We start from the raw sequence: 24,285 nt of genomic DNA, 5'->3' as shown, positions 1-24,285 counted from the left end.
CCCAGCTCCTGCCAACCTAGCAGTTCGAAAGCACATCAAAGTGCAATAAATAGGTACTGCTCTGGTGGGAAGGTAAACAGCATTTCTGTGTGCTGCTCTGGTTTTGCCAGAAGCGGCATTGTCATGCTGGCCACATGACCTGGAAAAACTGTCTGCGGACAAACGTCAGCTCCCTTGGCCAGTAAAGCAAAATGAGCACCGCAACCCCAGAGACATTCGCAACTGGACAACTGTCGGAGTCCTTTACCTTTACCTTTAAAGGCATGGTGGTGTGGATTTATAATACAAATTTGTAATTGATTCTAACACTGCACAAATACCGTAATTGTTACCTTGGTACTTTCTTATTTACCTATTATTTTACTTCTTCCTATAAGAACCCACTCTTCCTAGAAAGGAATGGGTTAACCTTAACTTCTGTTTAGGGAGCAAAAATAAGTCATCAGACTTTTAACATTTCATCTCAAAGCAGGATTCGGTTTTGTCTCAAGCGTCTAATTTCTCAGAGATTTATGCAATGGATTAGAACATAGGGAGGTTGGACAGTAATAAACACACAACTGTTTTTTCAGACAGCAGCATTCAGGATGCATAAGAACATATTAAGATGGCATATGCTTTGCCCCAGAAGCCTTTTACTCTAAAACAGATGATAAGACATCAAAATAGGATGAACTCAGAGGTGCTTATTTGGAAATAAAACCTATTAGCAAAATGAGATTTTATTCTAAGTATCTATACAAAGGGTTGAACCACAAAGCAATTATAAACCACATATTGATACCATGTTTAGTATTAATGGTGGGGATTTCCATCTTTAATTGTTTTAAAATAGCAGTTATATTCTCCCCAAAACCTAGCCTCACTAAGTTAACCTTAAATCACTATACTGTAGACCATTTCTATTGGCAGCCTAAATTCCTGGGTAGGCTTATTTGGGAGGTCAGTCTGACTGGCCAAATCCAGAGCCAACCTTGTAGTGATGGACATTGCATTATTAAGTCCACACCTGAAGTAAGCGATCCTGTTCTGCTTGCCATTTCTCTTGTCTTTTTCTTTCTTCCTCTTGATCCCAGGCCCAGCGGCTAGAAGCACTGATGGGCGGAACTGGGAGCTGAAACACAGAAACATAAAATCAGCTAGAGCAGAATGTTTTGTTTTGCTTTGAACACACACACACACAAATTTACAATGTCAGTTACAGTCTTAGACCAGAAATAGATATTTGGCAGTGAACATGGATTCCCAATCTTGAATTTGTCTTAAGTTTGACAGAGTGGGCAGATAAGGAAAATGCTTAACCCTGCACACTTTTGCTCTGCAAGCTTTCACACCCACCCAACTTGGCCAGTCTTGGAAAATGCCCAAGGAAAAGGAGGGCTCAGCTCTGTTCCTTCCCGCTTCCATGGGCAGTACACATCCCAGGTTTGTGTATTAGAGGCAATTTGAACTGCTAGGTTGGCAGAAGTTGGGACAGAGCAACGGGAGTTCATTCTGCCGCACAGATTCCAACTGCCAACCCTATGATTGGCAAGCCCAAGAGGCTCAGTGGTTTAGACCACAGCACCAAACGCCAGCTCCCTCGACCTGAAGTGAAATGAGCACAGCACCCGAAAGTCGCCTTTGACTGAATTTAGCCATCTAAGGATCCTTTACCTTTTTACCTTTAGAGGCAATGTGATATTGGGAGTACTTTTTGCTCCAAACATCTGGTTACATTCCTTGTTCACCAAATAAAGCTATCTTATGAAGAACCTTTCTTTAGGTTTCAAGCAGGTAGATTTACAGTCACGGGGTGGTAATCCACTACAATAATTAACATGACTAAGCTAGATCCATTAACTTTAACAGGTCTGCTCTGAGCAAATATTAGTTGAATACCACCCATAGTTCTTGTTCATCAGTTTTTAAAGTAATAATTTTCATGATAATGTGTGAGTGTATATTTTCCCCCAAGTTATGCATTATTCTATTTTATCTCATAATAACATCTTTATTGCTTTGAGTATTCATTTTCATTTGTGGGAATGTACGTATTTTTTAATGTTATATTATTATCTCATTAGTTAAATACTATTTACTATAACTTAAGCAGCAATACTCACATCAGGAATGGCAGGCTCTGGGCCTCCTGGCAGTGAGAAGAAATAATTTTAAAAAGAAAGAAAAAGGAAACTTTGTTAGTATGACCTGGAAGATACCATTTAAAGTTGTAGGCTATTGGAAAGCACTATTTAAGCTGTTGGGCCCATTCCCTTATCAGGTCAAGGACTTTCAGATGAACAAACACCTATTAGAATTGTATGATTTTACAGTTTTTCATCAGTTGGACAAGCAAGGGACAAACAGCTGTTCTACACAGAAAAACACACAACAACGATGGTAATCTTAAGGGTGAATATGTGCGTCACCACATCAAGAGAAAACTGAGAGAAGTCTTTATTTTCCCCAGACTTTCTCCAGGGTTTCATAATGCTTGCCAAAGCAGTATTTTATCAGGAATGTTATATTCCCGCATTTTTTTCAGATCGTAATCCACCACAGGCTTCTGACCACAATAAGCAGGAAAAGATAGCAGCTGTAGGACAATTAGGGAGTAAGGATCTCTCAGTATGCACTGAAACGTGGATAGTCTTAGAATGATATGAGGAACAGCAAAACAAAAACACACAAAAAGAGATATCGGGATTAATATATCACACGTCAAATTCAGTGAACTGGGTTGGAAAAGACCTCCCTCTTTCCTCCTCTCCCAAGCCAGAAACGAGGAGTGCACCAGAAAAAGATGGACACATCCTATTCCTTGCCTCAAAAGTTGAGTAGCACTGGCAGAAAGCACAGTACAAAAACAGGCTGCATGAGCACAGCACATAGTTCATAGGTGCTGGATGCAAGATTCATCAGTCAATGCCCCCCCCCCACTTTAACAATGCACAATGGAAATAGGAAATATCAACTTAATGGATATCTACAAATTTGTAGACACAGCATAGATAGCTGTAAATATGCAATAATATTACTTAATATTGCTTTAGTCTTAAAAGAATTCATCTCAACTTTAGCAATACCACAAAGTTCACTAATGAATCTTCTTTTAAAAACCTGGCTAGAACCACCAAGCCACTTTTCAATTAGAGATAAGCAAAAGCTCATCGCAAAGAATGCACTGGAAAAAACCCCCACTTCTACTAATGCAGTATACAATTAAACAACGTATTATCTGAAAGTTACCACTCATGTACTTTTCTGAAGGTCTAGGGCCATCAATAGGGATGGCTCCCTTTTTGTTGTTCTTAAAGAAACAGCTGCACATACATTTTTATCTTGCTTACCAACGACATTACATTGGTGTATAATTCACTTTCATTCCAACCACAGTTTAACTTCTATGTGATTCTCCTTAGCACCCATTTTTGCAATGCCAAAACCAACCACATACAACAGATGGGTCAAGTTGTGCTTTTTGCTTTGTCTGATAGTTTTTTTAAAAAATTACTAGATATATTAATCACTCAGCATAATGCTTTTAGGGCAGCGTATATAAAAATAATAAAAACACACACAACAGAGGTCAAATACAAAATCAGTAGGATTGGTTAAGTGCTCCTGCACTGGAACTGTATGCTGAGAAACTGCACAACTTCCAGAGAATTGCAACACTAGCAGTAATATATAAATATTACTACTAGTGTTGCAATTCTCTGGAAGTTACTTTAATACTTTATATATGCACAAAATAAAGTACTGGGATTATGGTGGCAGACTGCAAATAATTCTGTAGAGGTTGTTATCTCTTCTGGTCTACTGTATAGGAAACGTTTAACAATCATTTCCCATCTGCAACACATGGGCACTCTCAGCGGTATTTGTTATCGAGGGAAGATACGTATTTTTTACTTATTAGTGACAACAAAGTCTCTTTGCAACAGCTCCACCCTGACAGAAGATGAGCGGACTCTCACATCAGATGACAAACATGCGGTAAAAAGATGAAGTGGAAAATTCTAAGGAAACCAGTGAAGATAATAAGACCACGTTCCATACCTGTCCAGCAGTCTGTATTGTGAAGGGCATTCCATGTTTGGAAATGCCCTATCTGCACAGCCAGAGAAGCGGAGGGATTGAAATGTACAAGGAGGCCAAAGCCTCCCATTCACCCCTCCGTTGGCTTTGAAAAGAACTTATAGAGGAATATGCCATCACAATAAAGGATGCTTGACAGCTATGCTGAGACATTGCAGATACCTGCACTAACCCCATAAGCGCAGGAGGTACTGTAATTCACTCAGCAGTATATCACTAGGACAAACCATCCAAACAGAGTCAAAGAGAAGCATTTTAATATTTTGTACTTATCAAAGGGACATACATATTCAAGGGAAAACAGAACTTTGGTGATACTTAATGTTATAATAAATGTGAAGTGCCTTAATCACTTCAACACATTCCATGTGCACAAAAATACTGAAGCAGGTAGAAGCAAATTACTGGAATGAAAATGAAGGAGGTGAGATGCAACATGCACAGCACACTAGGAGAAGCCTTAGAGAATTGTGACAAACCATTCACAGCCGAGACACTGTCATTTGGATTCTTAAAACCCTTTTCCAAAGTATTTTGTAATTAGCTACTGCATACTAATCTGCTAATTTTTAATAAATCTAAATCGTATTATGAATACGTTTAAATTTGACTGCATTTCTCGAGTTGGGAATTTATTGTAGCATGTCTGCTGCATTGCTCAGCGTAATGGCATTTTGTAGGAAAGCTGCAAATCCGAACAAAGGTTTCTGTACTTCACACTGCTCCCCAGTGAGAAGAGCGTTTGAACAAACATCAGAAGTGTAAAAGGTTTGAGATACAGAGGAACACACAAAGCCCATTACCACAAAGGTAGACCCATGAATTGTAAGAAAAACCTGATGACCCTAAGGAAAGAATGGAAACAGATTAAGCTAGTTTGGCATGACAGCAACAATCAATGACTGAAGAAACTTAGAACCCAACACCAGAGACTTGTTAAGAAGAATGTACATTGGGGAACAATTTCATGAAAGTACATGAAATGTTAGCTTTTGGGGTTTGTTTTTTACCTTGTTCAAAAAACTGTGATCGCCTTTTTAAGTTTTTCAAAGAAATGGGTTCTGTGTCTATTTGAAAAAAATATGAAGATACAAAACAAGTCAGTGTGGTGTGGTTTGGCTTTATTTAATATCCGTCCAATGGATAAACACTATTCAGAGCATCCAACTTAAGCTGCATTGAAACAAACATCTTGCCAGCATAGTAGCCTATGTCATAGGAATGTGTTTACAAAAGTACAGGGCTCCTACTCTATACATCATCTTTCAGTGTTCAAATTTCAGCAGAGGCAGAGCTAGGGCAGTAAACGAGATTGCTGGGAAACAAACAACCAGAAAACCTGGACATTGATCTCTGTTCGTTTCATTGGGTGGCCTGGGATAAGTCATTATCTCTTGGCCTGAACAATCTTACAGGGTTGCTGTAATATACTTCCACATCGGTGCCCTGAACTCCTTGGATGAAGGGTGAGATAAAACATGTAGTAATATCATTAAATGTTGTCCTGTAGGGTCTGGATGGGCTTCTTGCTCAGACAAACGTTTCTTTCAATACTTTAGTTATTTATCATTTTGTACATGCTACTTCTATTCAGCTTGCCTTTTTAGAAAGCTCACATCAGCCTAAATATAACTATCAAACAAAACACATCTTAAATAAGTGCACTGAGCTCATGACAAGTATCAGGTGTCCTTAGATCAGCAAATGCGGTGTCTTCTTGCCAGTGGAGGGTTCACTTCAATTTCTATGTGCTGCAGGCCGGAATTATAAACATGCATTCTTAATCTAACTGCATGGGTATAGGCCAGACTTGAGAAACTTGGGCTCCCAGATATTGCTGGACCACAACTCCCATCCTTCTTATCTACCAGGACCAATGAGGATGATGGGAGTTGTAGTCCAACAATATCTGGGGATCCAAGTTTGAGAAAGGCACACAAAGCTGTTGCTATCAACACACCACTGAAATAGATGGAAACTGCAAGGGAAACTAAGCTCTTGGTCTGAAATGCATTCTAGTTTTATATTACAGGATAGGTTTTCTCTTCCTTTGCCTTCCTCAAAAGTCTAAACTTTCAAAAAACATACACTAACTCCAAGTCTTACTGGGCACACATAAGTTTTCACCATACAATCTTCTACACATTGAATAGACTTTTCTTTTTTCTTTCAAAAAGCATTTTATAGAGTATCTCCCTCCAAGCACACATGCGCGCGCACGCACACACACACACACACACACACACAAGCTCGGATTGACGTGACAGTGAAAGGCAGGTAATCCCGTGAACTTGCTAGGACCTCAACGCCAGTACTGTTTAAAATTATTTCCGCCTTCCCCCCTCTCTTCTTTCATTCTTATTACGCACACTCATATTGTCAGTCATCCAGAAATAAAGGAACTAGCTGCCATCTTGTTAGCAGTTTTTTATATATGCACAATGCTTCCGGAAGAGAACCCAATTTGTCTTCTGCATGCAATTATATTTATGAGCCACCTAAGAAAATTGGAAGTTCTTATTTTTCAACTGTACACAACTCCCCAGTACACCATATCCACTAGGTATACATTTTCCCCTTCAATCCCAACCATTGCCTACAGCTAGCAATTGGAAAGTTCTGATGGTTTTACCTTTTTTCTCACTGGAATTTGCATCTCCTTGCATTCCATTGACCTTTGTTTCTGAATCCTGAAACCAGAAAAATTAACATACTGAAATATTTCCATGACTCTTAACTTCATCCCCCACCCCTACCCCCACCCCGCAAAAAAAAAACAACTTGTAACTACAACTGCTTTTGACACTCCTGGTAAGCCATGCAACCTGTAAAGCTAAAATAGATATTTTTGATCCTACCCCTAAAGAACTTTACTTTTATGCATATTTAATAAATGATGTAGAGTGAACAATCATTCATCTAGTAATTTATTACTGGATTTAAAACCTAAAAGATCTAGCAATCAGTTCATGTGCCATTATGGGCTTCTGATGCTTAGAAAATCAAGAGAAGAGATTTCGTGGAACTTGTTCCTCCGTCTTCAAGAAGGAAAGGGTTATGCAAATGTTTCTCAGACTTCTGGCAGCTAAGTTAAGTTTTCCGATTTAATACTGAACATGCAAGATGGTAACTGGCACGCTCATTGATTTGCTTTGTCGCAAATAACTGGCTAGTAATTTGCTTTGTTGTTGCACTGGGAGAAGCTGAATGATCCAATGAATGAATGGACAACCAGGAAATTAAGAGCTAAATTTGTGGTTCAACTCTGAATTGCTTTTGGTTTTCTGGTGGGTGGTGGTGGGTTTTTTGGATATCTGTTCTGTGAAGGTTTATAGATAAATACAATTATTGCCTACCCACCCAAGGCGGTGCAAGAGATGCAGTAGGGAAAAATTACCTACCTGGATGGGAAGAAAGCAAGGCCAGAACAGAGAAACTACATGACAGCAGTGAGCAGATGCCTCTATGGGTATTTACATTGGGTTCACAGGAAACTCCAGTAAGGAAAAAAAGTTTCCTGTAGTATACTAATGCTTCTCTCATAGCACAACAGAACGACTGACTTACGTTGCCAGAACATGCAGCAGAAATATCTGGCCACATCACTTTTACATGTCCTGGCATAAAAAGTTGCTGGCCTGCATCACCACCTAGCTAACAAAAGGACCTGGACTTCTGGTCAACAGGCCAAGACAACATTTCTTCATTAACCGAACCTTGGAGACGTTTAACTTTTATTAAGTGAGTACTTTCTAGGCGTTGGGAAAGATGGAGGGCACAAGGAGAAGGGGACGACAGAGGACGAGATGGTTGGACAGTGTTCTCGAAGCTACCAAGATGAGTTTGACCAAACTGCAAGTGCCTGGCGTGCTCTGGTCCATGGGGTCACGAAGAGTCGGACACGACTAAACAACTAAACAACAACAACAACTTTCTAGGCACAGTTTAATGTGGCTGAGAGAAGAAATGCAGAACCTCTTCCCAAATGCAAACGTAGGCATACTTACATCATTTTGAAAATTGTTGTGCAAGTCTTTTTGTGCTGATATGCTTTGACTTTTGGCTGAAGTGCTGTCCGCAGATGTCGCATCAATCCATTTGTTCTCAGGTGTACCTATAATGTTGGTAGCCATACTGGTGAGATTGAGGATTTTGTGCCTTGCATATGGCAGGGAAGGCTGGTCTTTGCCCCAGTCTGATTGGCATGTGGAGATCAAAAAATTGAAAAGTAGACAGGGAAGATGTCAAAGCATAAAGAAAAAGACTTAATGAAAATACATCAAAACCAAAACACACACAAAAAAGACAGGAGGGACAGATGAAGTAGAAAGTGAATTGGAATTTGTATGTGTGGAAATTGGTTAGGGCTTTTTATGAACAGACCGCCTTCCCCCAAAAAGCAAGCATTAGTCAAAGGCAAGCACAATGAACAATAGCAAGTTTACTAACTTTTATTCTTCAAATACAGGTATACACTACAGTGCTAGAATATCTGGAAAGAGAAAGGACCTAATTGCAAGGGTTTGGTGTGGGGAATAGATCACATGGATGCTCTTCCAGGAAACTGAACCACAGAACTACTAATAAAAGTGCTAGATTCTTTCTGCATCTCTCTGACAATGTCAGGAAAATCAGTATTTCTGAAGGCTAGGGGAACAAGAAACCTACATAGATATATTTCTCCTTGAAAAAAGTTATCTCCGGTTTAAGAAAAGTAGACTTGCTAATGCAGATTTACACAGCTTTAACACATGCAAAAAACAACAACCCAAAATTAACAACAGCAGGAACTGTATTTACAATAAGCAGGTGCTGCCAGGAAAAAGCTGTTGCTGCAGAAGGCTGCAGAAATAAAGGACTCATCCATCCCAACAAGTTCGCAGGCAAAGAACAGACACCTTTCAGGTCACGCAGAAGTCACCCCAAGGAAAAGCTCACCCTTCTTGCCGTATCGCCTAACATCCATGACAAGGTTTCCAGTTTCTAGTGAGCTGCCGATGGCTGCTTCCCACTGACTCTGGTCCATACCTGAAACCTTTGTGCCATTGAGAGTAAGGATTTCATCCTCAACATTCAACTGGCAAAAGTCTGCTGGGCTACCTGGTGGTGATGGAAAGATGAGAGCTAACTTGTAATGTCAGAAACATGGGGCAGCTAAATAAAAAAGGCACTGACTTTAATTTTTTATGTTAGTTTTAAGGCTTATTTTTTCTTTGTTTTATCTTTGTGAGAGCTGCTGCGAGTGCTGCACTGCCTTGGAAAGACAATGGGGGGATTTCTTTAGAAGCCACTGAATAACTACCAGGACTTGTCATTCATATTTAACATACAATATGTCTTTTCTTGTGCCTGAGATATAACTAAGCCGCTTCTGGCGAACCAGAGCAGCGCATGGAAATGCCGTTTACCTTCCCGCCGGAGTGGTACCTATTTATCTACTTGCACTTTGATGTGCTTTCGAACTGCTAGGTTGGCAGGAGCAGGGACCAAGCAACGGGAGCTCACCCCGTCGCGGGGATTGGAACCACCGACCTTCCGATCGGCAAGCCCTAGGCTCTGTGGTTTAGACCACAGCGCCACTGCATCCCGCCTAGGAACTACTTCTATGCAAATAATTGTTGGAGTGCACCTTTGGGGGTGAAGTCAAACCATTGGAGAGTTACAGGGCCTGCTGTGGCTACAGATACTGGTATGGAAGAGACATGTTTTGTTGCAGCTGGGGCAGATGAAGGCGCCTAGACATGCTGCTACAGGTGCACCATGGCATTAAAAGTGTGGATTAATTCAAAGACACAAGAGGTACAAATAATCATAATGACTCAGCATTATACAGCCTTTATTGATAGTTAATTGACATGACTAGAATAGTTTGGTATTTTTATAGGCGTAAAGGTTTGTTGTGAATACAAAGCCAAGCAGTTAAGGTGGTGTGGCAGTTTCTTGGTTTTGCAAATTGTGAACAAGGATCTCCTTCTCTCCTACATAAAAAAAGCTAAAAAGGCAAAAGCAACAAATGATCCTACATAAATCTAATATGCCACCCTAACAGACCCGCCAGAGAATCACTGCTGTTTTGCAACTTGTTATCTATGTCGCCTCTGTGAACATTTTAAAAACACACTCATATTTCCTCTGTTTACATTGGTTTTCAACCATGTTGCTTAGCACAGCAGAGAAGTGTGAACACTTCAGAGCACTTTCCCACCCAAGATCAGGAGCACTTGCCAAAATCAGTTCCAAGTTATGAAATGAGGTTTTTTTTTTAACAGGCACCCTCAAAGGCGCACTCCTCCATTGTCTTCTGAGACAGACGGATGCCAACCGTGGTGAAATTTTAATAACCTTTTCTATCACCAACCCCACACCTGTTTCCCATCTTTCCCCCCAACGAGCTGACATGTGAGGTTACTCAGCTTTAGTCTAACTCAGGCCTGTCCAACTTTCAAGAAACTGGGATCTACTCCCACTATAAAAAAAAACTGGCAGTGATCTACCAAAATTGTCAATGTTGTTGAGCTTTTTTTAGGTGGCGGGAGGGTCCTGAGATCTACCATGGTCTACCTTTTGGACATCCCTGTTCTAACATTCTAACTCATCTGCAACATTGACAGTGAACTTGCCAGACCAACTTTACCAGAATGGAGACCTGAATACAGGGTTCTCCTGCCCGAGTTAATGCCACAATGGCTCTAAAGCACATTTCAGGTTTTAATGCAGAAAGTTCAAGGTGCAACACGCAGCATCTTCAACCAATAAGGTCTCGGACAACAGTTCTGCGAAAGACTTCTCTGCTCAGTGCTATCCAGCAGAGCTGTTCCATGTTGTGAAGGACCTTTTACATCATGGCAAGCAGACTTTACATGAGGTCATGGAACCCTATTGTGACCTATTTGCAAAGCACTTTGCAGATAAAATTACTTAGATCAGCTTCGAATTGAACTTTGCAGGAGTCCGAAGGAATTTTGGATTAGAGAGTCTGTTTGTCCTGTTTAATTGGATACCTTTCAGCTGATTGGCTGTGAGGAGGTAGGCAAAATCTCTGGGGGGAAATGGATTCAATGGCCCATTATCTTGATTATTGCTTATCCTGTATGATAAATAAACTGTCTCAGCTTCTGTTGAGCTAAGGACACTATAGAATGCCTCCCTTTGGCCATAAAGAGGCAGTGATATGACTTCTTTTTAGCAAACTATCTTTGGACCACCTTGAAGCTGCGTAACTATAGTTCATTGTCTAATACGGTTACTTCAAGATAGGGATACTGCAATGCACACAATGTGGGGCTTCCGTTGCACTTGATACAGAAGCTGCAGTTAGCACAGAATGCTGCAATGCAATTGCTGACAGAAGTGAGACCTTGTCAGCATATAACACCTGAGCTCAGAGATCTGCGCAGGTTGTCAATTTGTTACCGGGTCAAGTTGAAAGCTCTTCCCCACGGCCTGTGCCATCTAGCGTTCTGTAAGGATCTATCGTTTTCTCCATGCTTCTTAATATATGCATGAAGCTGCTGAGAGAGGTCATTAGCTTCTAGGCTGTATTCAAGGCACTGGCCATTCAGGGTTTTATAGGTTGAGATATTTCCTGATGTGGCTTCTACTCCAATGAATGACTTGCCAAGTGAGGTTCAGGAGGCCTGCTGCGATACTGCTTTTCAGGAGGCTGGTGAAGAATTGTCTTTTTAAAAAGGTTTTTGATTCTGATAGCAAAAATTTGATAGGTTTGTGTCAGGGAACTGCCATCAGTGCCGGAGGGAGAGAGCAAAAGCGATTCCAGAGAGCGTCCAGGGATCGGGAGAAGCAGCCCATCTTCTGGGGAAGAGAATCAGCGTAGCACCAGTGGAGAAGGGGGGCAGATGGGGGAAGCGGCGAGGCGGTCTCATGACTCCTTGCCTGGGACCAGCGGGGAGAGTAGGGGTCCTCCGCTGCCCACGCCCTCCTTGCGCAGAAGGCTTTCGCGCAGAGAGAGTAGGAGGAGACTAGGCGTCAAAGAGCTTCATTGCTGGAAGAAGTTTAAGAAACGCCCACTGACGGATTCTGCCAGCGATTGAGTCAGCCACGGGTGAGTGGCTGTCTGGACAGAAAAGGTTCACTTAGGCAACCCAGCCAGGTGTTTGCACCCAGCCGGGGAGATAAGCACCAGCTTACGCACGAGCAACCCCTAGAACCATTACAGTTTGTGATAGCAGAATCTGGATGGCTATTGGCCATGTATGATCTAGCTGGGATTCCTACATTGCATGGGGTTGGGATAGATGAACCTCGGGGTCCCTTTCAACTCTACAGTTCTTTGATTCTATGATTAATGGTGCAATTTGGCCAGCTCAGTTTGTTGCTGGAATTTGTTAAACAGGGTGGATGCCGTTAATTCCTTAATCTGAATGTAAATTGTGGTGCTTTGGCAATTCTGTCTGTTTTTATTGCTGTTTGTGCCACCCTGAGTTTTCTTGGAGAAGCAGCAGGGACTGGACTTTTAAAAGATAAATAATAAAAATTATTCTGCTTTAGGCCTGGGAGAGCAGCTATCAATATGTGCCCACAGCAGTGGGAAAATGAACCAATCGCCTGACTTGGAGGGTGACAAGAGGGTGACAGCTGCATGCGTTAAGATTGTTGCCTGAATCTATAACTTCATGGCCTCTACTTGTACCAAAAGCACCATAATCAACTTTGCCTGTGCTAAGTTTCACGGATTCAGGAGTTGTCTCAGACTTGTTGTAGGTCAGACTCTGAGCTTCTTCAATTATTAAAATCTTAATCTCACTGCTTGGTGAATTACAGAAAAACCTTTACTGCTCCTTCTGCTATGGCATGCTTCATTGTTGAAGAGCTCTAATGAATTCCTTTTGGGAAGCCAGAAAGACAAACTACAGTTTCTATTAGGGAAATAATCCTTTTTTGTTGTTTTAAGAGTAGGGGGGAAAACAAAGTTTTGTAAATTAATGACGCTTTACAACAAAGCAATACTGCTGATATAATTTCTTCACAAAAATGTCATGCAAGTCAAAGAGCTGATATAAGAGACATCATTTATTTCCTCTGAAGTATTGGAAGGGTGTTACTTGAATATGAAAAAGTTGATAAATTTAAAATTCTAGCTCAGCTAAAGCTTGCTTATTTTCTTTTAATACTATTAATGATCATCATAATTTGTTACTTATATGTTATGATGTCATACATTGTTTTGTTTTTGTCACAAAAGGAAATAAAATTTATTTATTTTTAAAAAACAACCATCATTATTTTATTCAAAGGCAACTAAGAATTTATTGACAGTGTTGTCAATGAGTTTAACTACATAAAAGACAAAAGACAAATCTTACCTTCTTCCTTGCATGCAAATTATTTAAAAAAGTGCAATGCATCTATAGGAGAAAATTAATTAACTTTTTGGGGGGAAAACATTTTTTTCCTAGCTGCTACTGGAGATCTACAGTTGACAACATAATCAATCACACATGCAAATAAGAAGAACACAAATTAATCTTAGAGCATTCTCTCTCTACCATTCCCAACAGCTTTTCTTTTTCCAGCAGCCTTGCCACCCGAATCTGCAACCTGAATTCTTCAGATCAATTTATATCAATTGCTTGCCTTCCAGTTAACTTTCTCCAGGCAAGCACATTAAGAATTTTACATGGGAATTTTTACCTTCTTCTATTGACTTCACGAAGACTCCAGAAGGATCCTGGTGCACTGCAAACCCAAAACTCCGACTGCTACCTGGTCTCTGGTTTATACTGATTCTCATATCACTGTACTGGTCCTGAAAAAAAAATTAAATAGAACATGATACTGCAGTATCTGGTGTCACAGGCTCCTACATGGAGGAAAGTCTATCCATTAAATAGGTGAGGCAACTTACAATGTGCGCTCTGGGCTTTTAAATTATCTATCAAGCAGACAGAAGTGTTCTCTGCACTAAAAAAGGCTAGCTAGTGCTTTACTTTGGCAACTAATTTTAAATGTTGCATTCTTATAAATACTTGGGCCTTGCTGATAAGACCTATTAAGAGGTGCTTCAGCGGACAGAAAGTAAACCCTTTGATACGCATACCAGTGATGACAGGCAGTTCAATTGCTCAAACAACTACGTTTTTACTTCTGCCTCTTGCATTCAGCAAATGAAGACTAACTCGAGATTAAAAAACGCTCCAGGCACATTTGGTGGTGAGAGCCCCCCATTCATATGCCTCAATAATCCATGTGTTGACAGAAGCTCCTTTGGTAGCCATGAATATGTTTTGTATTTGAAGATAAGCTGCATTCTCATGATACAAAAACCAACACACACATACGCCACAACCAACTAACCAACCTACCTCACCAAGTCAGACAGATATTACCATGATCTAGAGGCCTAAAATTTGAACAGAAGAAGAGCTTGCCAGATCAGGCCAGAAGCCCTATCTAGTCCACTATCATCTTCTTACAGCGACTAAACTGATGCGTATAGGAAACCCATAAGCAGAACCTGAGTGCCATAGCACCCTCGACACCTGGGGTTCCTCCTAGCAACTGGTACTGGTCTCCAGCAGTGGAGGTAGAACATAGTCGCAGTAGATAGTAGCTACTGGTAGTCCTATTCTCTTTTGGGAATACGTGTGGTTCAATACACCCCAACTATTACACAAATGGGACGCGGGTGGCGCTGTGGGTAAAAGCCTCAGCACCTAGGGCTTGCCGATCGAAAGGTTGGCGGTTCGAATCCCCGCGGCGGGGTGCGCTCCCGTTGCTCGGTCCCAGCGCCTGCCAACCTAGCAGTTCGAAAGCACCCCCGGGTGCAAGTAGATAAATAGGGACCGCTTACTGGCGGGAAGGTAAGCGGCGTTTCCGTGTGCTGCGCTGGCTCGCCAGATGCAGCTTTGTCACGCTGGCCACGTGACCCGGAAGTGTCTTCGGACAGCGCTGGCCCCCGGCCTCTTAAGTGAGATGGGCGCACAACCCTAGAGTCTGTCAAGACTGGCCCGTACGGGCAGGGGTACCTTTACCTTTTTATTACACAAATATCAAAACATTAGCACACCTCTGCCCCAAAGACTGGAGGGTTCAAAGCTGAAAGCATTGTCAAGGAAGAAATTGGTTTAAAATGTCTGGAAAATCCGAGAGTATGGCAGCCCATATCAGAAGTGTTGATTTTGGGGGGGGGATTCCCCCCCAAAAAGCTCAGCAACTTTGGCCAAAACAAACAAACAAACAAACAAACAGCTCCACCCTATGGCAACCCTAGATTAACTCACTCACTAACCATACAGCAGGTGGAAGACGTTCTGGTGTATTTCCTAGAGGCAAATCTCCTGATTAGTGTGAATGTAAAAGTTTTTTTGGGGGGGAACGGGTGGATCCACAGCTCAGAGGAAGGGTGCTTAATCCTTTTCATGCTTTCCTGTCATCACGTTAGCACAGGACAAGGCAGGCCGTACATACAGCTGAACACCGGGTCTGGGTGTTTTACTTCTGCACACTTGAATCAAGCTTGGATTGAAGGAGAGGGAACCAGCTGGGAGTATCCAACTTCATTAACCAACCAATTTTTATACAGAGGCATTCACAGGGATATTTAAATCATTAGGGTAGTTCTACATGACCTAGACAGAAGGGTTTGAATCCTTCTGCTCACAGGATGCGGCAGAGGGAAAGGGATCAGATCTGTGCTGCGTACAAGGGAGCACTCTGCTCACAGGATCTCCGGATCCAACTCCTGGAAGCTGGTACACACACAGTCCGAGACACACTGATCATGATTCTTATTATCAGCTTTCATACTTGAGTGGAGGTTCTGGTACTGAGCCTCCTTCATGCTCTGAGGTCTGAAATTGGGCTAGAACAAGACTGCTGTCTTACTAAAGTTCCCTGAACATTGCTGTGGGTGAGGAAGGTAAAAAAGGCAAAAGGGAAACCATGTAACACTACACACCCACACACCCCAGTGATGTTAAATTCTCGAAAATAATCTTTTGGAGAATACTCTCGAGAATATTCTCGATTAATGATAATATTAGAGAATTTTCATTCAATCATTGTTCATTACTTACACTGGCAATATCACAGCTTGACTTATTATTTACTAGATTTTTTAAATGTGGGTTGTAAAACTGGTTCTTAAATTAGAATTTACAGTTTGTGGAAAATATTCTCCCCTCACTACACACCCCTAATGAAAATGAACAAAATCAAAACTTGAAGGAGATAAAACTAAACCAAATACAAATCAATAATCAGTAACAACAGCCCATCAAATGCCTGAGAGAAAAGAAAACTTAATAATGTTGGCAGCTGGGGTGTTTATTTACATTGTGGATGGGGAATCCAGGACCCAAAGATCCAAAATGGGGTTCCATGCCTCCCTTTGTGGCCAGGCCAGGCTGCTCACCAGCCCTGCTGCATGTGGCGTATGATGATGATGATGATGATGATGATGATGATTATTATTATTATTTATACCCCGCCCATCTGGCTGGGTTTCCCCAGCCACCCTGGGCGGCTTCCAACCGAATATTAGAAACAATACAGTGTTAGACATTAAAAACTTCCCTAAACAGGGCCACCTTCAGTTGTCTTTTAAAAGTAAAATAGTTGTTTATTGCCTTGACATCTGCTGGGAGGGCGTTCCACAGGGCAGGCGCCACTACTGAGAAGGCCCTCTGCCTGGTTCCCTGTAACCTCACTTCTTGAAGCGAGGGAACTGCCAGAAGGCCCTCGGCGCTGGACCTCAGTGTTTGGGCTGGATGATGGCGATGGAGACGCTTCTTCAGATATACTGGACCGAGGCCGTTTAGGGCTTCAAAGGTCAGCACCAACACTTTGAATTGTGCTCAGAAACGTACTGGGAGCCAATGAAGATCTTTCAGGACCGGTGTTATATGGTCCCGGCGGCCACTCCCAGTCACTAGTCTAGCTGCCGCATTCTGGATTAATTGCAGTTTCCAAGTCTCCTTCAAAGGCAGCCCCATGGAGAGCGCATTGGAGGAGTCCAAGCAGAAGATAACTAGAGCATGCACCACTCTGGCAAGACAGTCTTGTACAACCCTGAGACTTTTCTGTGACTGCAATGTACCCTTACTGTACGAAATGGAAGAGCAACACCTGATGCTTTTGCCTCTGGCTGGCTGCATATCCACTACAGGCATGTGGCCCCCAGAAGGCTGCCCATGAGGCAATGTGGCCCTTGGGCTGCAAAAGGTAACCCACCCACTTATTTACACGGATTCCTCTCCTGGCCTATCCTAAAGGTGGCATTAAAGCACAATGGCAATGATGAAACGGATAAACATATTCACAGCCAACAGAGAGCAAGCCTGAATGCAAAAGCTTTAAGGCAGGGATGGGGAGCCTTCAGCCCTCCAGATGTTGTCAAACTACCACTGACATCATTCCCAGCTAGCGTGGCTGATGGCCAGGGATGGTGGGAGTCCAGCAACACCTGGAGGGTCCCCACCTCTACCTTAAGGGAAAAGGGTGTTGATGTTACAGGTTGGGAGAAGATAAATATAATCAAGTGGAAACATTTAAGGTAAGAGTAAACCCTTGCCATAAAGTGTAGTCTGATTTCTAAATCTCACTGAATGCATTTAAATGCACTGCTCCCCCAATCAATGTGTGCTATCTTTGTCTAAGCAGCAGAAACAATTCTAGTCTTGGGGTATTATTTAGTGCATTGAATTGCACCCAGGCTCAAATTTCTGCTTCCCAGAGGCTCAAGCACAAAAGAATTATTGCCTTTTATTCAAACTGTACCTGCATTTCAGCAGCTAAATAGGCAATCAACAATCTCCTTGCAACTTTCAGAATAAGTTGACTGAGAATAAATGTTTGTTCGGAACAAAAGGAGAGGGCTGTTGCCTTCACATTACCTTCCCAGAGGCATCTAGCTGGTCACTGTGGGGAACAGGATGTTGGCTCAGAGAGATCTTTTGTCTTCCCCAATGAGGCTGTACTATATATGTGGGGCAAAGGGAAAGGGGAAATGCACAGAGGCTAGGCTTCCCCATCTTTGAAGTCACATCCACACCAAACATTTAAAGCACATGGCTTCCTACAAAGAATCCTGAGACCTGTAGTTCACCCATCCCAGAGCTGCAATTCCCAGCACTCTTGATAAACTACAGTTCCCATGATTCTTTAAATGAATAGTGTGGATGTGATCTGAATCACCAGGATATGCCTCACTCAAGACGCTACTGTTGTCAGTGTTTGTCCCCTGTCATTATACCTTCATTTATTGAACTAGTTGGGATACATATTTCAGATGCTTAGAATTGCAAAATGAATTACGCTGATTTGGAAACCTATTATTTGGCTTCCCAAATGACAATCAATTGTAAGAAAAAAATGTTAGAAAAGTTAGAAAAGGGTTGCGTTAAGATTTGTTTTAAGATATGGGTTGAAATGAAAATACTTTTTTAAAAAGCCACACCTAGGGATTAGACAACTGTCTGGGAAAGTCGCTTCATGGATCAACATCCCAGGGCCTAATTAACATTTCCTTGCTCTAAGATAAATAATACTTATAAGGAAAGTAAGGAATGCTACTCACTAAGTGGATAGTCATTAAATGTTGCAAGATACAAGGGTACCAGTTCTGGCTGCTGACACTAATTTTACATTTCTAAGTGAGGAATGATGGGAACACAACAGCTTCTGTCAGTATCATTAAAAAAGCTCTAGTTTCTGAAACTGGAATTAAATCACTTTCGTAACTTGCGAGACTGCAAACCCATAGCAGTGGGGCAAGTTCATGCTCAGAAGAACTACACATCCAAGTGATGTTTGTGCCATAGCATTTGCCATTAATGAAGAGACATTCTGGTGTTTGGACTGCCATACATCCAGATTTCCCTGGACATTACCGGGATTTCAAAGGTGGAATTGACATCTAGGGGAATTTCTGAAAGGTGGCGCTCTGTCGTGGATTTTAGGCAAGTCAATCGAAAAAGTGTGGGTTTTTTGGCCTTCTTGTACAAGAAGCTCAACAACTTTTGGGTTTATCTACAAAAAATTTGGACCTGGTTTTTACTTTTCAAAATATGGCAACTCTACAGGTGTTCAGTTTTCTTTTACCAATGGAAACAGCTAGGAAGACACCATCAAACAGCACACAAGCTCAGACACCTTCTCCCATGCACATGTGCTTATTTAGTCTGTGGATCAAGATGTCAGCATTTGCAGAAACAGTTTGAAAAGAGAATGATGGAAGGAGATTCACTTCAAAGTTTAGCTAAAGAATTCATGAGCTGGGCGTAGCAAGAACAAGATAGAGAAAAATAAAAATGGAAGGTGAACAATACTTAGCAAGTTTATAAACAAATGTTCAAAGCTAATCTCTTCTTAAGACATTTGCCCTTCCAGGATGGAAATGTACTATATTATTAAACTGACTGCAGGGGAAAAGTCAGATAATCCGCAACACCTGGTTAAAGTGTTGCAAATAATTGTGAATGCAGAAGTAGCAGAACAAGCCGCCCAACAATTGCATGTTTATATTACAAACTGGAAAATAATTTCAGGCCCACATCCGTCAGGACATCAATTAGAAACACAAAGTGTCTTGGGAAGATGAATGAACCTACTGTTGCCTTCAGTAATTCAGGCTTCAACCCAAACACAGCAGTTTCAGTTATTGTTTATCTATTATTTGCCCTAAGAATTTCATTATGCTGCCTTGCTAATGCCACCTCAATCTTTTTTTGTGCAGGTTCAGTTGAAACACTTGCAGCTTGCCCTTCCTGCCTTGTATCTTGCAAGCGACTTACAAAAACAGTACTAACACCACTTAAAAGCACAACTAAACCAGCTGCAAATTTAACACAAGGATCAAAGATTAAACACCAACAGATGAGTTCCTTAATTTAGAAAATATGGACCATTATCTTTAATTTGCTGCCATACTACTTCTAGAAATTATTTATACACCTGCAAAAATCAAAAATCCTCATGGAAACTATTGACATGGCCCTACTCCCCCAAGCCACTATTCTAACTTTTCTGGAAGGGATTTACTAGCAGGTAAATTTACTAGCATGCATTGTGTGTGTGTTGAATCTAAATAACTCTACTCATCAGGCTAAATCTCTCTTGAACTGCCCTAGCCAATGCTGCTGCCTTATTTTCCATTCTGTATCTGAAAGAACTTCCTCCTATCCTAGTCTCACCTGCCAAATGTAAAATTACAGTTCACCTTGGACAGAGACCACGCATACCCTCCTGTGCCCACTGCTCCTAGCACACCGACAACATCCAACAAAGCATCACAATGTGTAAATGCTAGCATCTCTCCATACTCACTTGTGCTCTTGAAACCTCAGTCTCTGGGTGGCTTGTTTGTTCTGCTGCTGAAGATCCAGCTGCAATTGAGTCATGGGTAGTATGATGCTCTGATTTAGGGCCCAAGTGATTAACATCTGCACCTTCGCTCGCAATGGCAGCATTCTCTGTAGGCGATTGTCTTGTCTTTGTCTTGTCCTCAGCAGATGAGTATCTTGTCCAAGTCTTGTCCTCAGCACTTCTTAGGTCACTTATAGATTGGCTTTGTCCAGCTTCTGGCTTAGAAAGTGAATTGCTGGCGAATGCATACTGAGTTCTCTTGGACACATCTACTTCTCCATTATATTTTGGGGCGTCATCCATCTAGGAAAGGAGGCAGTAGTTTGTGGGTTTTTTTAAAAAAAAGATTATTATTTACAATTGGTTTCAACATGTCACCCTAAATGTTTGCCTTCTTCCTCATGTTCTCTCAGGCCCTCTGCCCGCTACTGACTGGCATCATCACTATTTTCAAAAAGTAAAAATTATATACCTTTGGTCAGAGTAAAATATTCAAGGAATAAACTGCCTGTGCTGCAGTATATGAAGGTAATTCAATTAAACCCTTTAAAATCATGAGCTGGGGTAGCCTGACGTAAGAGAGACACAGATCCACTGAAAAGAAGCAGCACAAAATGCATTTACTGCTGTATTCTCCTTTAGCAGCAACTTCATTGTCTGTCGCAAGTCTCTATGAGGTAAAACAATTTAATATCATCTCCCCCAAAATATTAGTTTAAAAGAAACATCTGTCTATATGTCTTAGGCACTAGACCAAGTAACTACTCATTGTTATTGAACACAATTTAATCATTTCTACATGGTAGGGGGAAGTGAAAGCTCCTTTGAGTTTATTCAGAAGAATTACCCACAGAGACATTAGGAAGGTGGTTTGTTTTTTACCGTAAATGACCTAGGAAGTGATGAGATTCCTCTCGAATGGACACCAAAGGGCCTAGGTGTAACCACAGACGTTAGTCTGGCAGTATCGGTTTTCTGGTAACTTCTTGGGAGAGAAGCTGAAACCCGAGCTGGCCCAATTGGTGCATTTACTGAATGATATGTTGACAAAGGGGGCTGGTGCTTTTCTTCTGCCATACTCTTAGGTGGAGCTTGAGATTCGATTCTTGCATAGCTCTCCGTTCCCTTATTGCTCTCTTGACTGTTTTCTTCGCTCTTCAAGGAGCCGGCAGCATCGTTTTCAACAAGGTGCTCTTTTGAAGGCCTTGAAGGAATTTGCTCTCCACTAAACACATCGTCGTTTGACAAATACATTCGCCTGTTTTCCGCTCGATGCTCAGCGCTGCTATAGAGCCCTTGATCTCTGCCCTCCCTAAGGGGGGGGAAAGTGCATTACGACATCAGTGACATAAAGAACAGGTGGGATTTCAGTCATCATTTCGCTATTAGGTGTACTCTGAAGTGAAGACAGAACAGTAGAAAGGTTTGTGGCTATTATACAAGCTTAGTCCGTGCACTCCTAAACAGAGATCACAATTCTCTCTCTCTCGCTTTACATATAGTACTATGTATATTTTCAGAATGTTAGGTGTTTCCACAAATAACCTTCTCTTTGGCACATTTAGGAAGACATTTCTTATGGCTGGGTGCCCAAGATATAGTGCAATCCTGTAATGCTGAGTTCACTGAGACTTACTCTCAAGGAGTATGCTGTGATCATGTACTGCAGCTTGTATGTTTTATTGTGGTTCAATGTAGGCTTTTCAAATAAAGGGTTTTATTTAAAAAAAACTAGAGATATTTCAATACGGGCATGTCTCAGTTGCCATTTTATTTGTTATGTCTTAATAAATGCTTAATAAAGGCTTTCATTTGCTTCTGATTCCACTGGGAACACGCCACATTCACTCTACAGTTGAGTTGGGACAAAGACATGCAAAAGCCTTTGTCGTATTGTACCAAGAATAGCTCAGATAGACAAATATCAGGTTTTTTAATAATCTAGAAAGACGTCACCCTATCAGCTAGAAGCACAACCACAAATACTATTACCACAGGCATACTTAGTCAGAAGCAAGTCACAATGCAAATCAATGGGTCTTACTTCACACAAATAGTTTTAGGATCTGGGTGCAAACTCTACTAATCATTTTAGTTTGAAAAGGCAATAGGGTTGAAAAGGAATCCATAAATTTAAACTTAAATTAGAACTTAATTATTCACTCCTTTTTTAAAAAAAAATCTACTAAGGTGATTAACATACAGTGAAAATCATTTTATTAGCAGAAATCATCTTAATCACTTCTTAAGTACTGAAGGAATCAGTAACCATGGAGGAAAAGCTGAAGACTGAAATAAAGTAGTCACACTTGAGTGCTGAAAGGGTTTTTGGCTCCATCCTAATAACCCTTTCTACAAAGGAAGTCATTTAAACTCTGTGCAACCTACTTCTAAATAAACAGACGGAGCTGTTCGAAATGCTAAATATTGTTTGCCAACGTTACCTGTCCCTCTGCATTTCTCTCAGAGATTTGCCGCGTCTTTCGGAACTCTCAGAAGTTCTCCGCTCAATTTCTTCTCTCTCCTCCTTTTTCTTTTGCAAATCAGAAGTGTGGCTCTTACGACGGCTTTTCCATTTTGCCAAATCCTGAGTACAAATCAGGCAAATGAACACTGCATTTCCTACAGACCTTGGTAAGAGCTACTACTGTGAATGCTCACAGATCTCATTACCTATCCAAGAGTGCTCATTCTGACTGGATGTTCAGGCGCTCTAATTTCACTCTACATGTCTAGTGTTCCTGCATTCTCAAGTATCTTCCTGCAAAATTGTCTCTAAAAGAGCTGGGCAGTGGCTGTCTTCTGTTCAGATGAAGAAGATAGTAGTCTCATGTTTAAAAGCATAAAGACTTTGCAAGGGAAAAGGAAGTACACTGTCTCAAAAGCAAATTTGTCAGTGTAAATATTTGCTCTTCCCTTTCACAACAACAGTCAATGGAGGTTTAATTTTAAATATACTTTTGTTCCAACAAAATAGGAACACAAGTGTGTATTTTATGTTTAGCTTGTCAGAACAGTTTAGGACAGTATTTTTTATTGTTTCCTATTGGATACAGTATAGAAACTCTTTTTAATTATGGGAATGACAGTTGGCTGGAAAAATGGTCCATCCCAAAATGTACCTTGGGTACCTGCATGAGGCATTCTGATTTAACAGGCTCTTGGCTCCTCTTGAAAACCATCAAGGCCAGGAATTGAATTCCCCTGCTTTTGTCCCACGGACAACAGTGCCATCCCTACAGTCAGTTTTCGCCATTTGCAGCCCTTCGTCTTGTAGTGCAAGACAAAAGAGCTGCAAGAGAAAATATAATTCCTTTCCCTTTTCCTCAAGGAGAGGTATACAGATTCTTGTCCTGTGCTATTTTGAAGTGGCCACGAACTCTAGATTCCTCATGACTTAAAACTGAATAACTGTTCATAATCATGACCAGTGGTGGACCTTGATTTCTTAAATTTCAGCAGCGTCCTTTTCCCAAGCCAAATTCGGTGCCCCCTGCCTCTTACCTTCCATTCTACATCATAGTTGCAGCGCCCCCTGTGGTGCTCCCAAAGCTCTGTGCCCAGAAAACAAATCTGGATCTTTGGAATTGCCACACCCCTCCCAAATTAAAGGCAAGGGGGGCAGAGATTTGAAGGCAGAATAAATGGGGGTGGAGTGCTTACCTCTTCCTGTGCCCACCCATTCCTTTTTTTTAAATTTTAGGCCTCAATTAGACTATTTGCAAAGTGACTGTGCATTTTACCTGAAAGTAGGGGGCACTGAATTCTAATTGGTACCACCCACTTTTTGCTTCCCTTTGACTGTTGAAGGATCTTCATGCTGCAGGATTTGAAGTGCATCTTCAACATGCTGTTAAATATTTATAAGTTAGGGGGTTT

The 24,285-nt window shown here is 41.4% G+C and overlaps 1 protein-coding gene and 1 long non-coding RNA gene across 45 annotated transcripts in view; one reads left to right on the top strand and one right to left on the bottom strand.

Moving 5' to 3' along the window:
- Positions 1–24,285, bottom strand: part of LMO7 (LIM domain 7) — a 154,879-nt gene that overhangs the window by 17,864 nt on the left and 112,730 nt on the right. For 11 of the 44 annotated variants that reach the window (XM_083610366.1, XM_083610368.1, XM_083610355.1 and 8 more), the window contains 11 exons: positions 22,851–22,993; positions 21,289–21,718; positions 20,368–20,709; positions 13,735–13,849; positions 9,022–9,183; positions 8,091–8,278; positions 6,716–6,773; positions 5,094–5,150; positions 4,887–4,928; positions 2,106–2,131; positions 1,010–1,114 (listed from right to left, as the gene is read on the bottom strand). In XM_083610366.1, coding sequence (XP_083466492.1) covers positions 1,010–1,114; positions 2,106–2,131; positions 4,887–4,928; positions 5,094–5,150; positions 6,716–6,773; positions 8,091–8,278; positions 9,022–9,183; positions 13,735–13,849; positions 20,368–20,709; positions 21,289–21,718; positions 22,851–22,993 — 1,668 coding nt within the window. The remainder of the gene's footprint in view (positions 1–1,009; positions 1,115–2,105; positions 2,132–4,886; positions 4,929–5,093; positions 5,151–6,715; positions 6,774–8,090; positions 8,279–9,021; positions 9,184–13,734; positions 13,850–20,367; positions 20,710–21,288; positions 21,719–22,850; positions 22,994–24,285) is intronic. The other 33 variants (XM_083610370.1, XM_083610369.1, XM_083610363.1 and 30 more) reach the window with 8 other exon arrangements.
- Positions 9,193–12,846, top strand: LOC310761293. Its single transcript, XR_014547341.1, has 2 exons — positions 9,193–11,804; positions 12,260–12,846. It is a non-coding gene; the product is annotated as an uncharacterized lncRNA (long non-coding RNA).

Source organism: Podarcis filfolensis (genome assembly GCF_964270895.1).
Source record: "Podarcis filfolensis genome assembly, chromosome: 4".
Taxonomy (NCBI): domain Eukaryota; kingdom Metazoa; phylum Chordata; class Lepidosauria; order Squamata; family Lacertidae; genus Podarcis; species Podarcis filfolensis.
This window is presented reverse-complemented; position numbering and strand designations above follow the sequence as displayed.